We start from the raw sequence: 14,228 nt of genomic DNA on the forward strand, positions 1-14,228 counted from the left end.
GTCTTTATCTGTCATTTTAACTTATGTATTTGTAAGAAAGGGATAAAATAAGGGGTAAGAGGTATTTGTAATAAGGGGTAAATAAGGGATGTAATTTCAATGCATGTAAGGTTTATCTGTTAGTGTTAATATTATATATTAAATAAATGAAATGAAATAAATGGAATACAATTTAACCCAATCAGGCCCGTAAATTTTTATGAATAGGGGGGTTAAAATGTAACGTTTTTTGTACAGAAACATTCTTGGCTACAACCGGCAGCATCCCGACTTCCCAGTAACAAACGAACAGTTGGAAGCGTACGTGCCCAAATGGCTCGTCTACTCCCTACTTTGGTCCTTCGCTGGTGACGCTAAGCTCAAGGTATTTTTTGAACCTTATTCATATTGTAATAAAGTTCACATTAGTCCAAAACTATAGTTTTTTTTTTCATAGGATCGCAACGAATTGGGCGACTTCATAAGATCGGCCAGCACTATGCCTCTGCCCAATTGCGGGCCAAATCAACACATCATTGATTTCGAGGTAAGCTTGTTACACTTCTTTGTCTTAATTCACTAATATGAGTCGCTTAAAAACTGTAATAGATGTCATATATTAAAGAAAAAGTGACGAAGCCCTCCAGTGGTGAAGGCCGGTTTCGAACCCACGTCTTTAGCTATCGCGGCTAACGCCATGAACCCCTAGGCCACCTCGCTACGGCGATACCCGTCCCAATTTTTCGACTATATGCCATCTTAGTAAGACTAGGCGTCTTTGACCTCGTATTTTTAAAATCATTTAATTTAGTAATTTCTTCAATGTTCACAACATTTTAAGAAGGCACCGTGCGACGTATAAAGTGGAGTTCAATTGAAAGAAAAGTTAACAAATCAATCGTTTCTACTAATCTTGCACTGTTTAAGGACAACCACGATCTTGACAGTTTATATACTGAAGTCTTTTATTTATATCAGTTTTTTTTTTAAATATATATTAATTATATTTCTGTGAAAACAACCTTCATGAAAATGTTAGCTTATATGTGAAATGCTAACAAAACCTCTCATATTTATTTACATTTGTAATTTCTATTGAACTCCAATTTACCGTTTAGGGTGATAGACTGTCTTAACTTCTCAAGTCGTCTTGAGAATATTCAGTAAGAATACGCTATTTTAATCTCGTTAGCACACTCTGGCAAGTACAAAATTAACTATTATATTATGTAGGTGTCCATCACCGGCGAGTGGGTGCCCTGGTCAGCCAAAGTCCCGCAAATCGAAGTGGAGACGCATAAGGTGGCGGCGCCCGACGTGGTCGTGCCCACGCTGGACACGGTGCGCCACGAGGCGCTGCTCTACACGTGGCTCGCCGAGCACAAGCCGCTGGGTACGTGTAGTGTGTGGACAGGTCCCGCAGACCGAAGTGGAGACGCGCAAGGTGGCGGCGCCCGACGTGGTCGTGCCCACGCTGGACACGGTGCGCCACGAGGCGCTGCTCTACACGTGGCTCGCCGAGCACAAGCCGCTGGGTACGTGTAGTGTGTGGACAGGTCCCGCAGACCGAAGTGGAGACGCGCAAGGTGGCGGCGCCCGACGTGGTCGTGCCCACGCTGGACACGGTGCGCCACGAGGCGCTGCTCTACACGTGGCTCGCCGAGCACAAGCCGCTGGGTACGTGTAGTGTGTGGACAGGTCCCGCAGACCGAAGTGGAGACGCACAAGGTGGCGGCGCCCGACGTGGTCGTGCCCACGCTGGACACGGTGCGCCACGAGGCGCTGCTCTACACGTGGCTCGCCGAGCACAAGCCGCTGGGTACGTGTAGTGTGTGGACAGGTCCCGCAGACCGAAGTGGAGACGCGCAAGGTGGCGGCGCCCGACGTGGTCGTGCCCACGCTGGACACGGTGCGCCACGAGGCGCTGCTCTACACGTGGCTCGCCGAGCACAAGCCGCTGGGTACGTGTAGTGTGTGGACAGGTCCCGCAGACCGAAGTGGAGACGCACAAGGTGGCGGCGCCCGACGTGGTCGTGCCCACGCTGGACACGGTGCGCCACGAGGCGCTGCTCTACACGTGGCTCGCCGAGCACAAGCCGCTGGGTACGTGTAGTGTGTGGACAGGTCCCGCAGACCGAAGTGGAGACGCGCAAGGTGGCGGCGCCCGACGTGGTCGTGCCCACGCTGGACACGGTGCGCCACGAGGCGCTGCTCTACACGTGGCTCGCCGAGCACAAGCCGCTGGGTACGTGTAGTGTGTGGACAGGTCCCGCAGACCGAAGTGGAGACGCGCAAGGTGGCGGCGCCCGACGTGGTCGTGCCCACGCTGGACACGGTGCGCCACGAGGCGCTGCTCTACACGTGGCTCGCCGAGCACAAGCCGCTGGGTACGTGTAGTGTGTGGACAGGTCCCGCAGACCGAAGTGGAGACGCGCAAGGTGGCGGCGCCCGACGTGGTCGTGCCCACGCTGGCGCTGGGTACGTACCGTCAGTCTAACAGTAACAGCGTTTTCACATTGCCCGATCCGATATCAGATGCCGGATGGAAGTAAAATCTCGTACAGTAAATAATTCGTACATAAGTTCCGAAAAACTCATTGGTACGAGCCAGGGTTTGAACCCGCGACCTCCAGATTGAAAGTCGCACGCTCTTACCGCTAGGCCACCAGCGCTTATAGCTGATTGCCTTTGATCAGTCCGTCATTGTGTTTGGTGCATCTGGCCCTGGTGTCTAGGGGGTAACGGAATATAAGTTAACCTGTGTAAGCGTAAGGGTTTCTCAATCTTTCAACCCCACATGCTCCTATTAAAATTCTCTACCATTTTTTTCGTAACTCAATCTCGTAGAACTGCTTAGAATATTTTTTCCATTCACCTCTGCTTATTTTTGGATACTTTTTGGCTTGCTGGTTGGCTGCGTCACGTTTTATAGAAATAGTTCTATAGAAATGTAGTTATTCGCGTTCGCTGTCCGCTAACATAATCACATGTTTCAGTACTATGCGGCCCGCCCGGCTCCGGTAAAACCATGACGCTCTTCTCTGCCCTCCGTGCCCTGCCCGACATGGAGGTGGTCGGGCTCAACTTCTCGTCCGCCACCACGCCTGAACTCCTCCTGAAGACCTTCGACCACTACTGCGAGTACAGGAAGACGCCTAATGGCGTTGTGTTGGCGCCTGTACAGGTCAGTCCTTGATATAAGTAGTCTAATGGGAAAATTTCCGCTTTTTAGATTTCGAAATCTAATTTTTATTGGTAAATAATGCATGTTCTGTCAAATCTGCAAGATGACACACTATATTTGTAAATACAATGTTTGTTTTCAGCTGGGTAAATGGCTTGTGTTGTTCTGCGACGAGATCAACTTGCCCGACATGGACCAGTACGGCACGCAGCGCGTCATCTCCTTCCTGAGGCAGCTGCTCGAGCACAAAGGCTTCTATAGAGCGAGCGGTGAGATTTTAATGCATTTTTATAAACATTAACATTTAAACTAAAATGTTAAGAAGGGTTAAATAATTAGCTCCATGCGTGATTTTTTTTAATATTTGTAATCATAAAGTATATCGTTTTAAAATCGGAAAAAATAAAAGTACTTTTGTAAACCTTCACATTATTTAATAAATAAAAAAAAAATTTAAATGTTGAAAAATTTTGAGCGGTTATAACGCTCATAATTTTTGGCGCGAATTCGACCGACCGTAATGACGTTACACGTTGGACGGTCCAACTGACGTTTGCTACTAATGACACTTATGTGAACTAATCTGTCGAACGTGTGACGTCACGCGACGTTTCGCGCGTTTCGCTCACTAGCTTTTCGCGGGCAAATGTTTGCACTTTTTATTTATTATTTTAAGCAATTAAATGATAATTTAATAACGAACATGAATTTGTAACATGATATAACGGTAACAAACATACGAATAAAAAATATTTCGTTCAAATATAAACTTCATGCATAAGGCTAATTCCACTTAAACAGCTAAAAATCTTGTAAGATTTACATATTCGTCTTGACGGGTGTTCTTAGCCGTCTCTGATTAAACTTTATTACTTTCATAGATCACTCATGGGTGCACTTGGAGCGCATCCAGTTCGTGGGCGCGTGCAACCCGCCGACGGACCCGGGCCGCAAGCCGCTGTCGCACCGCCTGCTGCGGCACGTGCCCGTCATCTACGTGGACTACCCCGGCGAGACCTCGCTCGAACAGGTACTACCAGGTGGACCCTAGTGAACAGTCTACTTGTATGTCTGGTCAAACTCACATGTGTCGCAGGTGCTAGGTTAACATATTGCTTTTCAGAATATATTTACTAATAACCGATTATGTGGTTTGATCGGGTGCAGCCCTACGATTGGTGTCGATGGTCACACTATGATTGGCGCGTCCCGAACTGTCAGACAAGGATCGCTCGCCATTGCGACGCCGGAGTGTGATTTACCTAAGCTATGCCTGTTTTCCGTGGTTTTATGTATTATATCCTTTATTTAATTATGTATGGTGTTTTCTCCTTTAACATTTCATTGTTCGAAACGTATGCCTCCTGAGACCCACTATGCAACACAAAATTTTTAGTGAAATTGTAAGAGCGCCTACCACGGCCCACGACACGACACTACAGTTGATTTTTTGCCATCCATACATTTAATTGGTCACACATCTGTAGACCATGTAATTTTTTTTTCGTATTCTCTTTTTATTTCTAAAATATAATATATTTCCAAACAGATTTACGGAACATTCACCCGAGCCATGCTGCGTATGCAGCCCGCACTTCGCGGCTACGCTGAACCTCTGACTCAAGCCATGGTGAAGCTGTACCTAGCTTCACAAGAACGCTTTACTCAAGACATGCAGCCGCATTACGTATACTCACCCAGAGAGATGACCAGATGGGTACGAGGCATTTGTGAAGCTATCAGGTGAGATGTAGCTATTTTGTTTGTTTGATGATGAGAGGCTCTACTTGTACAAATATACAGCATCAGTGATATTTCACTCAATAACTCAAGCGCGCGATTCATGAATGATCTGAGCAGTCAAACACAACGTGTGATGCGACTCATGCTTTAGAGAAGGACCACCTGATTCTTTGTGAAACATCGGTTTTCTTAGACAGTGAGAATTCTGTACTTACGTAGCACTTATTTATTTTGTAAAAGCATTACGTTTTATGAGTTAACATTTCTTTAGAATGTTACTGAGAGTTTAACGTGACTCAGTTCTTTTAGTACTACTGTACGGGTTGTTCATCTGAGCTGATATGATTCTTGATCTTGATGGCTGATTGATATCTTGATGGAAACACTGATTTATGTTATGCAACTTGTTTCACTTGTCTAGTCGTCATTCGTTTTTTGGGTTACCCTTTTTAATGAATGGTAATCTTTAATCCTCAGACCTCTTGACAACCTGAACGTGGAAGGTCTGGTGAGACTTTGGGCGCACGAAGCTCTGCGTCTCTTCCAGGATCGATTGGTAGAGGAGACTGAGAGGCAGTGGACTGATGAGAACATCGACACTGTGGCCATGAGGTTCTTCCCAGGTAAGATTATTTTACAAAGAACACATCTGCGACTGATTCTAACTTCACCTGATGAAAATGACATCTGAGCCTTTTCTGAAATGCAATGTTTTAGTAATAAACTGGTTCACATTGAGACTACGGTACTAACCGGTTTTCTGGTCGTATTTTAAAGACATACTAAATTAAATTGAATCAAAATATGTTACTCTTTTCAAAATATATTTCTTCTTATTAATATAATTCGTCATTCGAGGTTAATTAATCCGGAAAATTTCTTTCGCAACCAAGGTATTAACCGCGAGCAGGCATTGGCCCGACCCATCCTGTACAGCAACTGGCTCAGCAAGGACTATGTGCCGGTGGAGAGGGATCAACTGCGTGAATACGTCAAGGCCCGACTGAAGGTAACGTTTTAAACCGTATTAAATCTACCGCCCAAATAAAGCAATGTTCAATTGTTTATTTTATATATCAACCAATCTTCGTCCAAATCTACTCAATATCCAATTCTACTGCTTTTGCCAGACAAGCGAAGTAGATAGAAAACTTTGATAACCTGAGTTTTCTGTAAACTCTCAGTGTAATAAATATTTAAGTTATCGTCCGGACTGTGAATATGAGCATCGGCACTAACCCATATAATATTTCGCTAAGGTGTTCTACGAAGAAGAGTTAGACGTACCGCTCGTCCTCTTCGACGAAGTGCTGGACCACGTTCTTCGTATCGACCGTATCTTCCGTCAACCACAAGGACATCTGCTGCTCATCGGTGTCTCCGGCGCTGGCAAGACCACGCTCAGTCGCTTCGTGGCCTGGATGAACGGGCTTAGCATCTTCCAGATCAAGGTATACAGTTTAGCTCTACGAAGAAGTTAAATTTTTGGACCTGTTTGATTATGATGAAGTACTGGATCACATTTTGCATATCAACCGTAATTTCCATAAAAGTTACAGAATAGTGTTAACCAAAAAATATTGCCACAAAGCATTTGTATCACAACTGAAGACCTCTTTTCTCGCCTGTGTAAGGCGGGTGCAAATTGTCCTGTTGGGTAAAATAGGCGTTATGAAATCTTTTGAAAGTTAGCAATTGTATTAATGCCTTTCGTTGGCTACGGAGACTGCTTACCATCAGGCCGTATGCTTGTTTGCCACCGACGTAGTATACAGTTTTGTAATCAGTTTGTTATGCTTATATAATCGCAGGTGCACAACAAGTACACGGGCGCGGACTTCGACGAGGACCTGCGCTCGGTGCTGCGCCGCGCCGGCTGCCGCGACGAGAAGGTCGCCTTCATACTGGACGAGTCCAACGTGCTGGACAGCGGCTTCCTCGAGCGCATGAACACGCTGCTGGCCAACGGAGAGGTGACATATTATAAATATCTACTACATTAGGGATCGAGAGTGAGAGTAGTAAAACAACACTGGCAACCCCTATCTACCTCAGATAATCGATTGCTTTTGAAATTTTATGAAATAAACATAGAAATACTACCTAACAGCCAATATTAACCTGGCTCTAAAGTACTCGCAGTTTCTGATGTAATAATGGTCGGGACTATGGCCTAGGCAGGCAATGCAATGTGTAGGCTATTTGCCGATTAGTTTCACTATAGCGCCTACGACATGTTTTGTAGTGTATTGTCACAAATGTGATTTATTTTTTATGTATGACACAACGCTTGTCGATAACAGGTATACCATTTTGTCACGTACTCGTTTTTACCACAAAATTTACTACGTATAGTAATAATATTTCCTTTCGTTTACGAGTGAGAACTCAATTTGGTTTCTATTAAATATCATAATGTTCTACGAACATCTGTAGGCAGGCGTGGCTCACTCCGCGATTTCGTCACTTCGCTACAAGTACATGCGGCCCACACCAATTTTGGTGTCTAGCTATAATAGTTGCCGCGCACAGCGTATACCGCTACGAAACGGACGCCTGCTCGCGCTTGCGCTTATATCTCTCGTAATAGACGTGTTTTATTAGATAGTGAACCTTCTGTACCTAGTACTATTATTTATTTTGTGCCGTAGGTGCCCGGTTTGTTCGAGGGCGACGAGTTCGCGGCGCTCATGACGCAATGCAAGGAAGGCGCGCAGCGAGAGGGCTTGATGCTCGACTCCAATGACGAACTCTACAAGTGGTTAGTCCATTTTAGTGCCGGTTGCACCATCCGCACTTGACAGACTGATTAACGTCACCCGGCGCGCCGCGGCGGTTTACTATGAAACTTTCCATACAATGAAATTTAGCGCACTCTTTAACGATGACAAACAGTTTGGTGCAACCGACCCTTAATGTTTATCAATTTACATTGCCGGTTAAAACTTTAAGTTCACCCCTTGTTTTCAGTACAAATGAGTACTTTTGTGCGATAATTTATTGTCGAGTTTTGTTTCCAACTGATCCGTTATTGTTTCCAGATATTTGATTAGTCAGACCCAATTTTCATACATTTCTTAACAGCTCATTCCCTAAAAATCCTAAAATCTTATCCACTATTTCTAGTTACCTGACTTCTCTTCCTTCACCAATGGAGCGGCAGCTCACGATCACGATGCTTCGTGATATATCTTAAAGGAGAACTTTGCTGAGCAGTGAGACTCTTCGTAAAATGAATGTTTCGCGTTTTAGGTTCACCGGGCAAGTGATGCGCAACTTGCACGTGGTATTCACGATGAATCCTTCATCAGAGGGGCTCAAGGACCGTGCCGCGACGTCGCCCGCCCTGTTCAACCGTTGCGTGCTCAACTGGTTCGGTGACTGGAGCGATGGAGCCTTATTCCAGGTCAGATTAAGTGAAGTTAATGACTGATAATGACAGCTTTCCAAGTGATAACTGTCTGTTTGTTACCTCCTTTGCAGGGAATTAAAATTGTTGGCGTATGGCTAGCATAAGAATATTTATTTTGTTTGTACTTTGATTGAAAATGTCGTGCGGTCGTGATCTATTGCTAGTTGCAATGTGGATGCCATTCGGGAGGAGTGCTGTCAGAGTCGATCGCAAGATGGCTCAATTTTGACCGCGTATTGCATTCCGTCCAATCGCTGGAACTGCTAAAATTGGGTAGAAGATGGGGTTTTTTATTAGTTGTGCGATGAAGACACCTCAGTCCTCCTCGTGTGTTATCGGGTAATCCATTCTGTGCAGGTGGGCAAGGAGTTCACGTTGCGCATGGACCTGGACTCGGCCGAGTACAGTCCGCCCGAGCTGTTCCCCGCGGCGTGCGGCGAGGTGGGCGCGCGGCCGGCGCACCGCGCGGCCGTGGTGAACGCGTGCGTGTACGTGCACCAGACGCTGCACCGCGCCAACGCGCGCCTCGCCAAGCGCGCCAACCGCACCATGGCCATCACGCCCAGGTATGCTTGTACACTCCACCCGAGCTGTTCCCCGCGGCGTGCGGCGAGGTGGGCGCGCGGCCGGCGCACCGCGCGGCCGTGGTGAACGCGTGCGTGTACGTGCACCAGACGCTGCACCGCGCCAACGCGCGCCTCGCCAAGCGCGCCAACCGCACCATGGCCATCACGCCCAGGTATGCTTGTACACTCCACCCGAGCTGTTCCCCGCGGCGTGCGGCGAGGTGGGCGCGCGGCCGGCGCACCGCGCGGCCGTGGTGAACGCGTGCGTGTACGTGCACCAGACGCTGCACCGCGCCAACGCGCGCCTCGCCAAGCGCGCCAACCGCACCATGGCCATCACGCCCAGGTATGCTTGTACACTCCACCCGAGCTGTTCCCCGCGGCGTGCGGCGAGGTGGGCGCGCGGCCGGCGCACCGCGCGGCCGTGGTGAACGCGTGCGTGTACGTGCACCAGACGCTGCACCGCGCCAACGCGCGCCTCGCCAAGCGCGCCAACCGCACCATGGCCATCACGCCCAGGTATGCTTGTACACTCCACCCGAGCTGTTCCCCGCGGCGTGCGGCGAGGTGGGCGCGCGGCCGGCGCACCGCGCGGCCGTGGTGAACGCGTGCGTGTACGTGCACCAGACGCTGCACCGCGCCAACGCGCGCCTCGCCAAGCGCGCCAACCGCACCATGGCCATCACGCCCAGGTATGCTTGTACACTCCACCCGAGCTGTTCCCCGCGGCGTGCGGCGAGGTGGGCGCGCGGCCGGCGCACCGCGCGGCCGTGGTGAACGCGTGCGTGTACGTGCACCAGACGCTGCACCGCGCCAACGCGCGCCTCGCCAAGCGCGCCAACCGCACCATGGCCATCACGCCCAGGTATGCTTGTACACTCCACCCGAGCTGTTCCCCGCGGCGTGCGGCGAGGTGGGCGCGCGGCCGGCGCACCGCGCGGCCGTGGTGAACGCGTGCGTGTACGTGCACCAGACGCTGCACCGCGCCAACGCGCGCCTCGCCAAGCGCGCCAACCGCACCATGGCCATCACGCCCAGGTATGCTTGTACACTCCACCCGAGCTGTTCCCCGCGGCGTGCGGCGAGGTGGGCGCGCGGCCGGCGCACCGCGCGGCCGTGGTGAACGCGTGCGTGTACGTGCACCAGACGCTGCACCGCGCCAACGCGCGCCTCGCCAAGCGCGCCAACCGCACCATGGCCATCACGCCCAGGTATGCTTGTACACTCCACCCGAGCTGTTCCCCGCGGCGTGCGGCGAGGTGGGCGCGCGGCCGGCGCACCGCGCGGCCGTGGTGAACGCGTGCGTGTACGTGCACCAGACGCTGCACCGCGCCAACGCGCGCCTCGCCAAGCGCGCCAACCGCACCATGGCCATCACGCCCAGGTATGCTTGTACACTCCACCCGAGCTGTTCCCCGCGGCGTGCGGCGAGGTGGGCGCGCGGCCGGCGCACCGCGCGGCCGTGGTGAACGCGTGCGTGTACGTGCACCAGACGCTGCACCGCGCCAACGCGCGCCTCGCCAAGCGCGCCAACCGCACCATGGCCATCACGCCCAGGTATGCTTGTACACTCCACCCGAGCTGTTCCCCGCGGCGTGCGGCGAGGTGGGCGCGCGGCCGGCGCACCGCGCGGCCGTGGTGAACGCGTGCGTGTACGTGCACCAGACGCTGCACCGCGCCAACGCGCGCCTCGCCAAGCGCGCCAACCGCACCATGGCCATCACGCCCAGGTATGCTTGTACACTCCACCCGAGCTGTTCCCCGCGGCGTGCGGCGAGGTGGGCGCGCGGCCGGCGCACCGCGCGGCCGTGGTGAACGCGTGCGTGTACGTGCACCAGACGCTGCACCGCGCCAACGCGCGCCTCGCCAAGCGCGCCAACCGCACCATGGCCATCACGCCCAGGTATGCTTGTACACTCCACCCGAGCTGTTCCCCGCGGCGTGCGGCGAGGTGGGCGCGCGGCCGGCGCACCGCGCGGCCGTGGTGAACGCGTGCGTGTACGTGCACCAGACGCTGCACCGCGCCAACGCGCGCCTCGCCAAGCGCGCCAACCGCACCATGGCCATCACGCCCAGGTATGCTTGTACACTCCACCCGAGCTGTTCCCCGCGGCGTGCGGCGAGGTGGGCGCGCGGCCGGCGCACCGCGCGGCCGTGGTGAACGCGTGCGTGTACGTGCACCAGACGCTGCACCGCGCCAACGCGCGCCTCGCCAAGCGCGCCAACCGCACCATGGCCATCACGCCCAGGTATGCTTGTACACTCCACCCGAGCTGTTCCCCGCGGCGTGCGGCGAGGTGGGCGCGCGGCCGGCGCACCGCGCGGCCGTGGTGAACGCGTGCGTGTACGTGCACCAGACGCTGCACCGCGCCAACGCGCGCCTCGCCAAGCGCGCCAACCGCACCATGGCCATCACGCCCAGGTATGCTTGTACACTCCACCCGAGCTGTTCCCCGCGGCGTGCGGCGAGGTGGGCGCGCGGCCGGCGCACCGCGCGGCCGTGGTGAACGCGTGCGTGTACGTGCACCAGACGCTGCACCGCGCCAACGCGCGCCTCGCCAAGCGCGCCAACCGCACCATGGCCATCACGCCCAGGTATGCTTGTACACTCCACCCGAGCTGTTCCCCGCGGCGTGCGGCGAGGTGGGCGCGCGGCCGGCGCACCGCGCGGCCGTGGTGAACGCGTGCGTGTACGTGCACCAGACGCTGCACCGCGCCAACGCGCGCCTCGCCAAGCGCGCCAACCGCACCATGGCCATCACGCCCAGGTATGCTTGTACACTCCACCCGAGCTGTTCCCCGCGGCGTGCGGCGAGGTGGGCGCGCGGCCGGCGCACCGCGCGGCCGTGGTGAACGCGTGCGTGTACGTGCACCAGACGCTGCACCGCGCCAACGCGCGCCTCGCCAAGCGCGCCAACCGCACCATGGCCATCACGCCCAGGTATGCTTGTACACTCCACCCGAGCTGTTCCCCGCGGCGTGCGGCGAGGTGGGCGCGCGGCCGGCGCACCGCGCGGCCGTGGTGAACGCGTGCGTGTACGTGCACCAGACGCTGCACCGCGCCAACGCGCGCCTCGCCAAGCGCGCCAACCGCACCATGGCCATCACGCCCAGGTATGCTTGTACACTCCACCCGAGCTGTTCCCCGCGGCGTGCGGCGAGGTGGGCGCGCGGCCGGCGCACCGCGCGGCCGTGGTGAACGCGTGCGTGTACGTGCACCAGACGCTGCACCGCGCCAACGCGCGCCTCGCCAAGCGCGCCAACCGCACCATGGCCATCACGCCCAGGTATGCTTGTACACTCCACCCGAGCTGTTCCCCGCGGCGTGCGGCGAGGTGGGCGCGCGGCCGGCGCACCGCGCGGCCGTGGTGAACGCGTGCGTGTACGTGCACCAGACGCTGCACCGCGCCAACGCGCGCCTCGCCAAGCGCGCCAACCGCACCATGGCCATCACGCCCAGGTATGCTTGTACACTCCACCCGAGCTGTTCCCCGCGGCGTGCGGCGAGGTGGGCGCGCGGCCGGCGCACCGCGCGGCCGTGGTGAACGCGTGCGTGTACGTGCACCAGACGCTGCACCGCGCCAACGCGCGCCTCGCCAAGCGCGCCAACCGCACCATGGCCATCACGCCCAGGTATGCTTGTACACTCCACCCGAGCTGTTCCCCGCGGCGTGCGGCGAGGTGGGCGCGCGGCCGGCGCACCGCGCGGCCGTGGTGAACGCGTGCGTGTACGTGCACCAGACGCTGCACCGCGCCAACGCGCGCCTCGCCAAGCGCGCCAACCGCACCATGGCCATCACGCCCAGGTATGCTTGTACACTCCACCCGAGCTGTTCCCCGCGGCGTGCGGCGAGGTGGGCGCGCGGCCGGCGCACCGCGCGGCCGTGGTGAACGCGTGCGTGTACGTGCACCAGACGCTGCACCGCGCCAACGCGCGCCTCGCCAAGCGCGCCAACCGCACCATGGCCATCACGCCCAGGTATGCTTGTACACTCCACCCGAGCTGTTCCCCGCGGCGTGCGGCGAGGTGGGCGCGCGGCCGGCGCACCGCGCGGCCGTGGTGAACGCGTGCGTGTACGTGCACCAGACGCTGCACCGCGCCAACGCGCGCCTCGCCAAGCGCGCCAACCGCACCATGGCCATCACGCCCAGGTATGCTTGTACACTCCACCCGAGCTGTTCCCCGCGGCGTGCGGCGAGGTGGGCGCGCGGCCGGCGCACCGCGCGGCCGTGGTGAACGCGTGCGTGTACGTGCACCAGACGCTGCACCGCGCCAACGCGCGCCTCGCCAAGCGCGCCAACCGCACCATGGCCATCACGCCCAGGTATGCTTGTACACTCCACCCGAGCTGTTCCCCGCGGCGTGCGGCGAGGTGGGCGCGCGGCCGGCGCACCGCGCGGCCGTGGTGAACGCGTGCGTGTACGTGCACCAGACGCTGCACCGCGCCAACGCGCGCCTCGCCAAGCGCGCCAACCGCACCATGGCCATCACGCCCAGGTATGCTTGTACACTCCACCCGAGCTGTTCCCCGCGGCGTGCGGCGAGGTGGGCGCGCGGCCGGCGCACCGCGCGGCCGTGGTGAACGCGTGCGTGTACGTGCACCAGACGCTGCACCGCGCCAACGCGCGCCTCGCCAAGCGCGCCAACCGCACCATGGCCATCACGCCCAGGTATGCTTGTACACTCCACCCGAGCTGTTCCCCGCGGCGTGCGGCGAGGTGGGCGCGCGGCCGGCGCACCGCGCGGCCGTGGTGAACGCGTGCGTGTACGTGCACCAGACGCTGCACCGCGCCAACGCGCGCCTCGCCAAGCGCGCCAACCGCACCATGGCCATCACGCCCAGGTATGCTTGTACACTCCACCCGAGCTGTTCCCCGCGGCGTGCGGCGAGGTGGGCGCGCGGCCGGCGCACCGCGCGGCCGTGGTGAACGCGTGCGTGTACGTGCACCAGACGCTGCACCGCGCCAACGCGCGCCTCGCCAAGCGCGCCAACCGCACCATGGCCATCACGCCCAGGTATGCTTGTACACTCCACCCGAGCTGTTCCCCGCGGCGTGCGGCGAGGTGGGCGCGCGGCCGGCGCACCATGGCCATCACGCCCAGGTAATGTCGCCCGCAACGCTGCTGCAGGCCAAAACGACGCCTGTGTTGTCGCGTCACCTGCAATGTTGCCAATATACCGCCTACATAAATGACTCGATATAGTATATAGTCTGCCCCCACGGGCTTCGTGACGCGTATGATACACGCCATCGTATACCTTGTTGGAATGCATGAAGGTCTATATTACACTGTAACCATGCGTGTGACGTCTATGGATATCAAAAAGTATCGGCAAAGGAC

General features: G+C 55.8%; 1 protein-coding gene across 2 annotated transcripts in view; it reads left to right on the forward strand.

Annotated features, from left to right (window-relative positions):
• Nucleotides 1–14,228, forward strand: part of LOC134749030 (dynein heavy chain, cytoplasmic) — a 97,301-nt gene that overhangs the window by 47,355 nt on the left and 35,718 nt on the right. For both annotated transcript variants that reach the window (XM_063683922.1, XM_063683923.1), the window contains 14 exons: nucleotides 238–364; nucleotides 437–526; nucleotides 1,213–1,372; nucleotides 2,976–3,163; nucleotides 3,306–3,432; nucleotides 4,045–4,193; nucleotides 4,713–4,906; nucleotides 5,384–5,529; nucleotides 5,800–5,915; nucleotides 6,166–6,357; nucleotides 6,718–6,879; nucleotides 7,558–7,667; nucleotides 8,159–8,312; nucleotides 8,676–8,884. In XM_063683922.1, the coding sequence (XP_063539992.1) occupies nucleotides 238–364; nucleotides 437–526; nucleotides 1,213–1,372; nucleotides 2,976–3,163; nucleotides 3,306–3,432; nucleotides 4,045–4,193; nucleotides 4,713–4,906; nucleotides 5,384–5,529; nucleotides 5,800–5,915; nucleotides 6,166–6,357; nucleotides 6,718–6,879; nucleotides 7,558–7,667; nucleotides 8,159–8,312; nucleotides 8,676–8,884 (2,124 nt within the window). The remainder of the gene's footprint in view (nucleotides 1–237; nucleotides 365–436; nucleotides 527–1,212; nucleotides 1,373–2,975; nucleotides 3,164–3,305; nucleotides 3,433–4,044; nucleotides 4,194–4,712; nucleotides 4,907–5,383; nucleotides 5,530–5,799; nucleotides 5,916–6,165; nucleotides 6,358–6,717; nucleotides 6,880–7,557; nucleotides 7,668–8,158; nucleotides 8,313–8,675; nucleotides 8,885–14,228) is intronic.

Source organism: Cydia strobilella, chromosome 17, assembly GCF_947568885.1.
Source record: "Cydia strobilella chromosome 17, ilCydStro3.1, whole genome shotgun sequence".
NCBI lineage: Eukaryota > Metazoa > Arthropoda > Insecta > Lepidoptera > Tortricidae > Cydia > Cydia strobilella.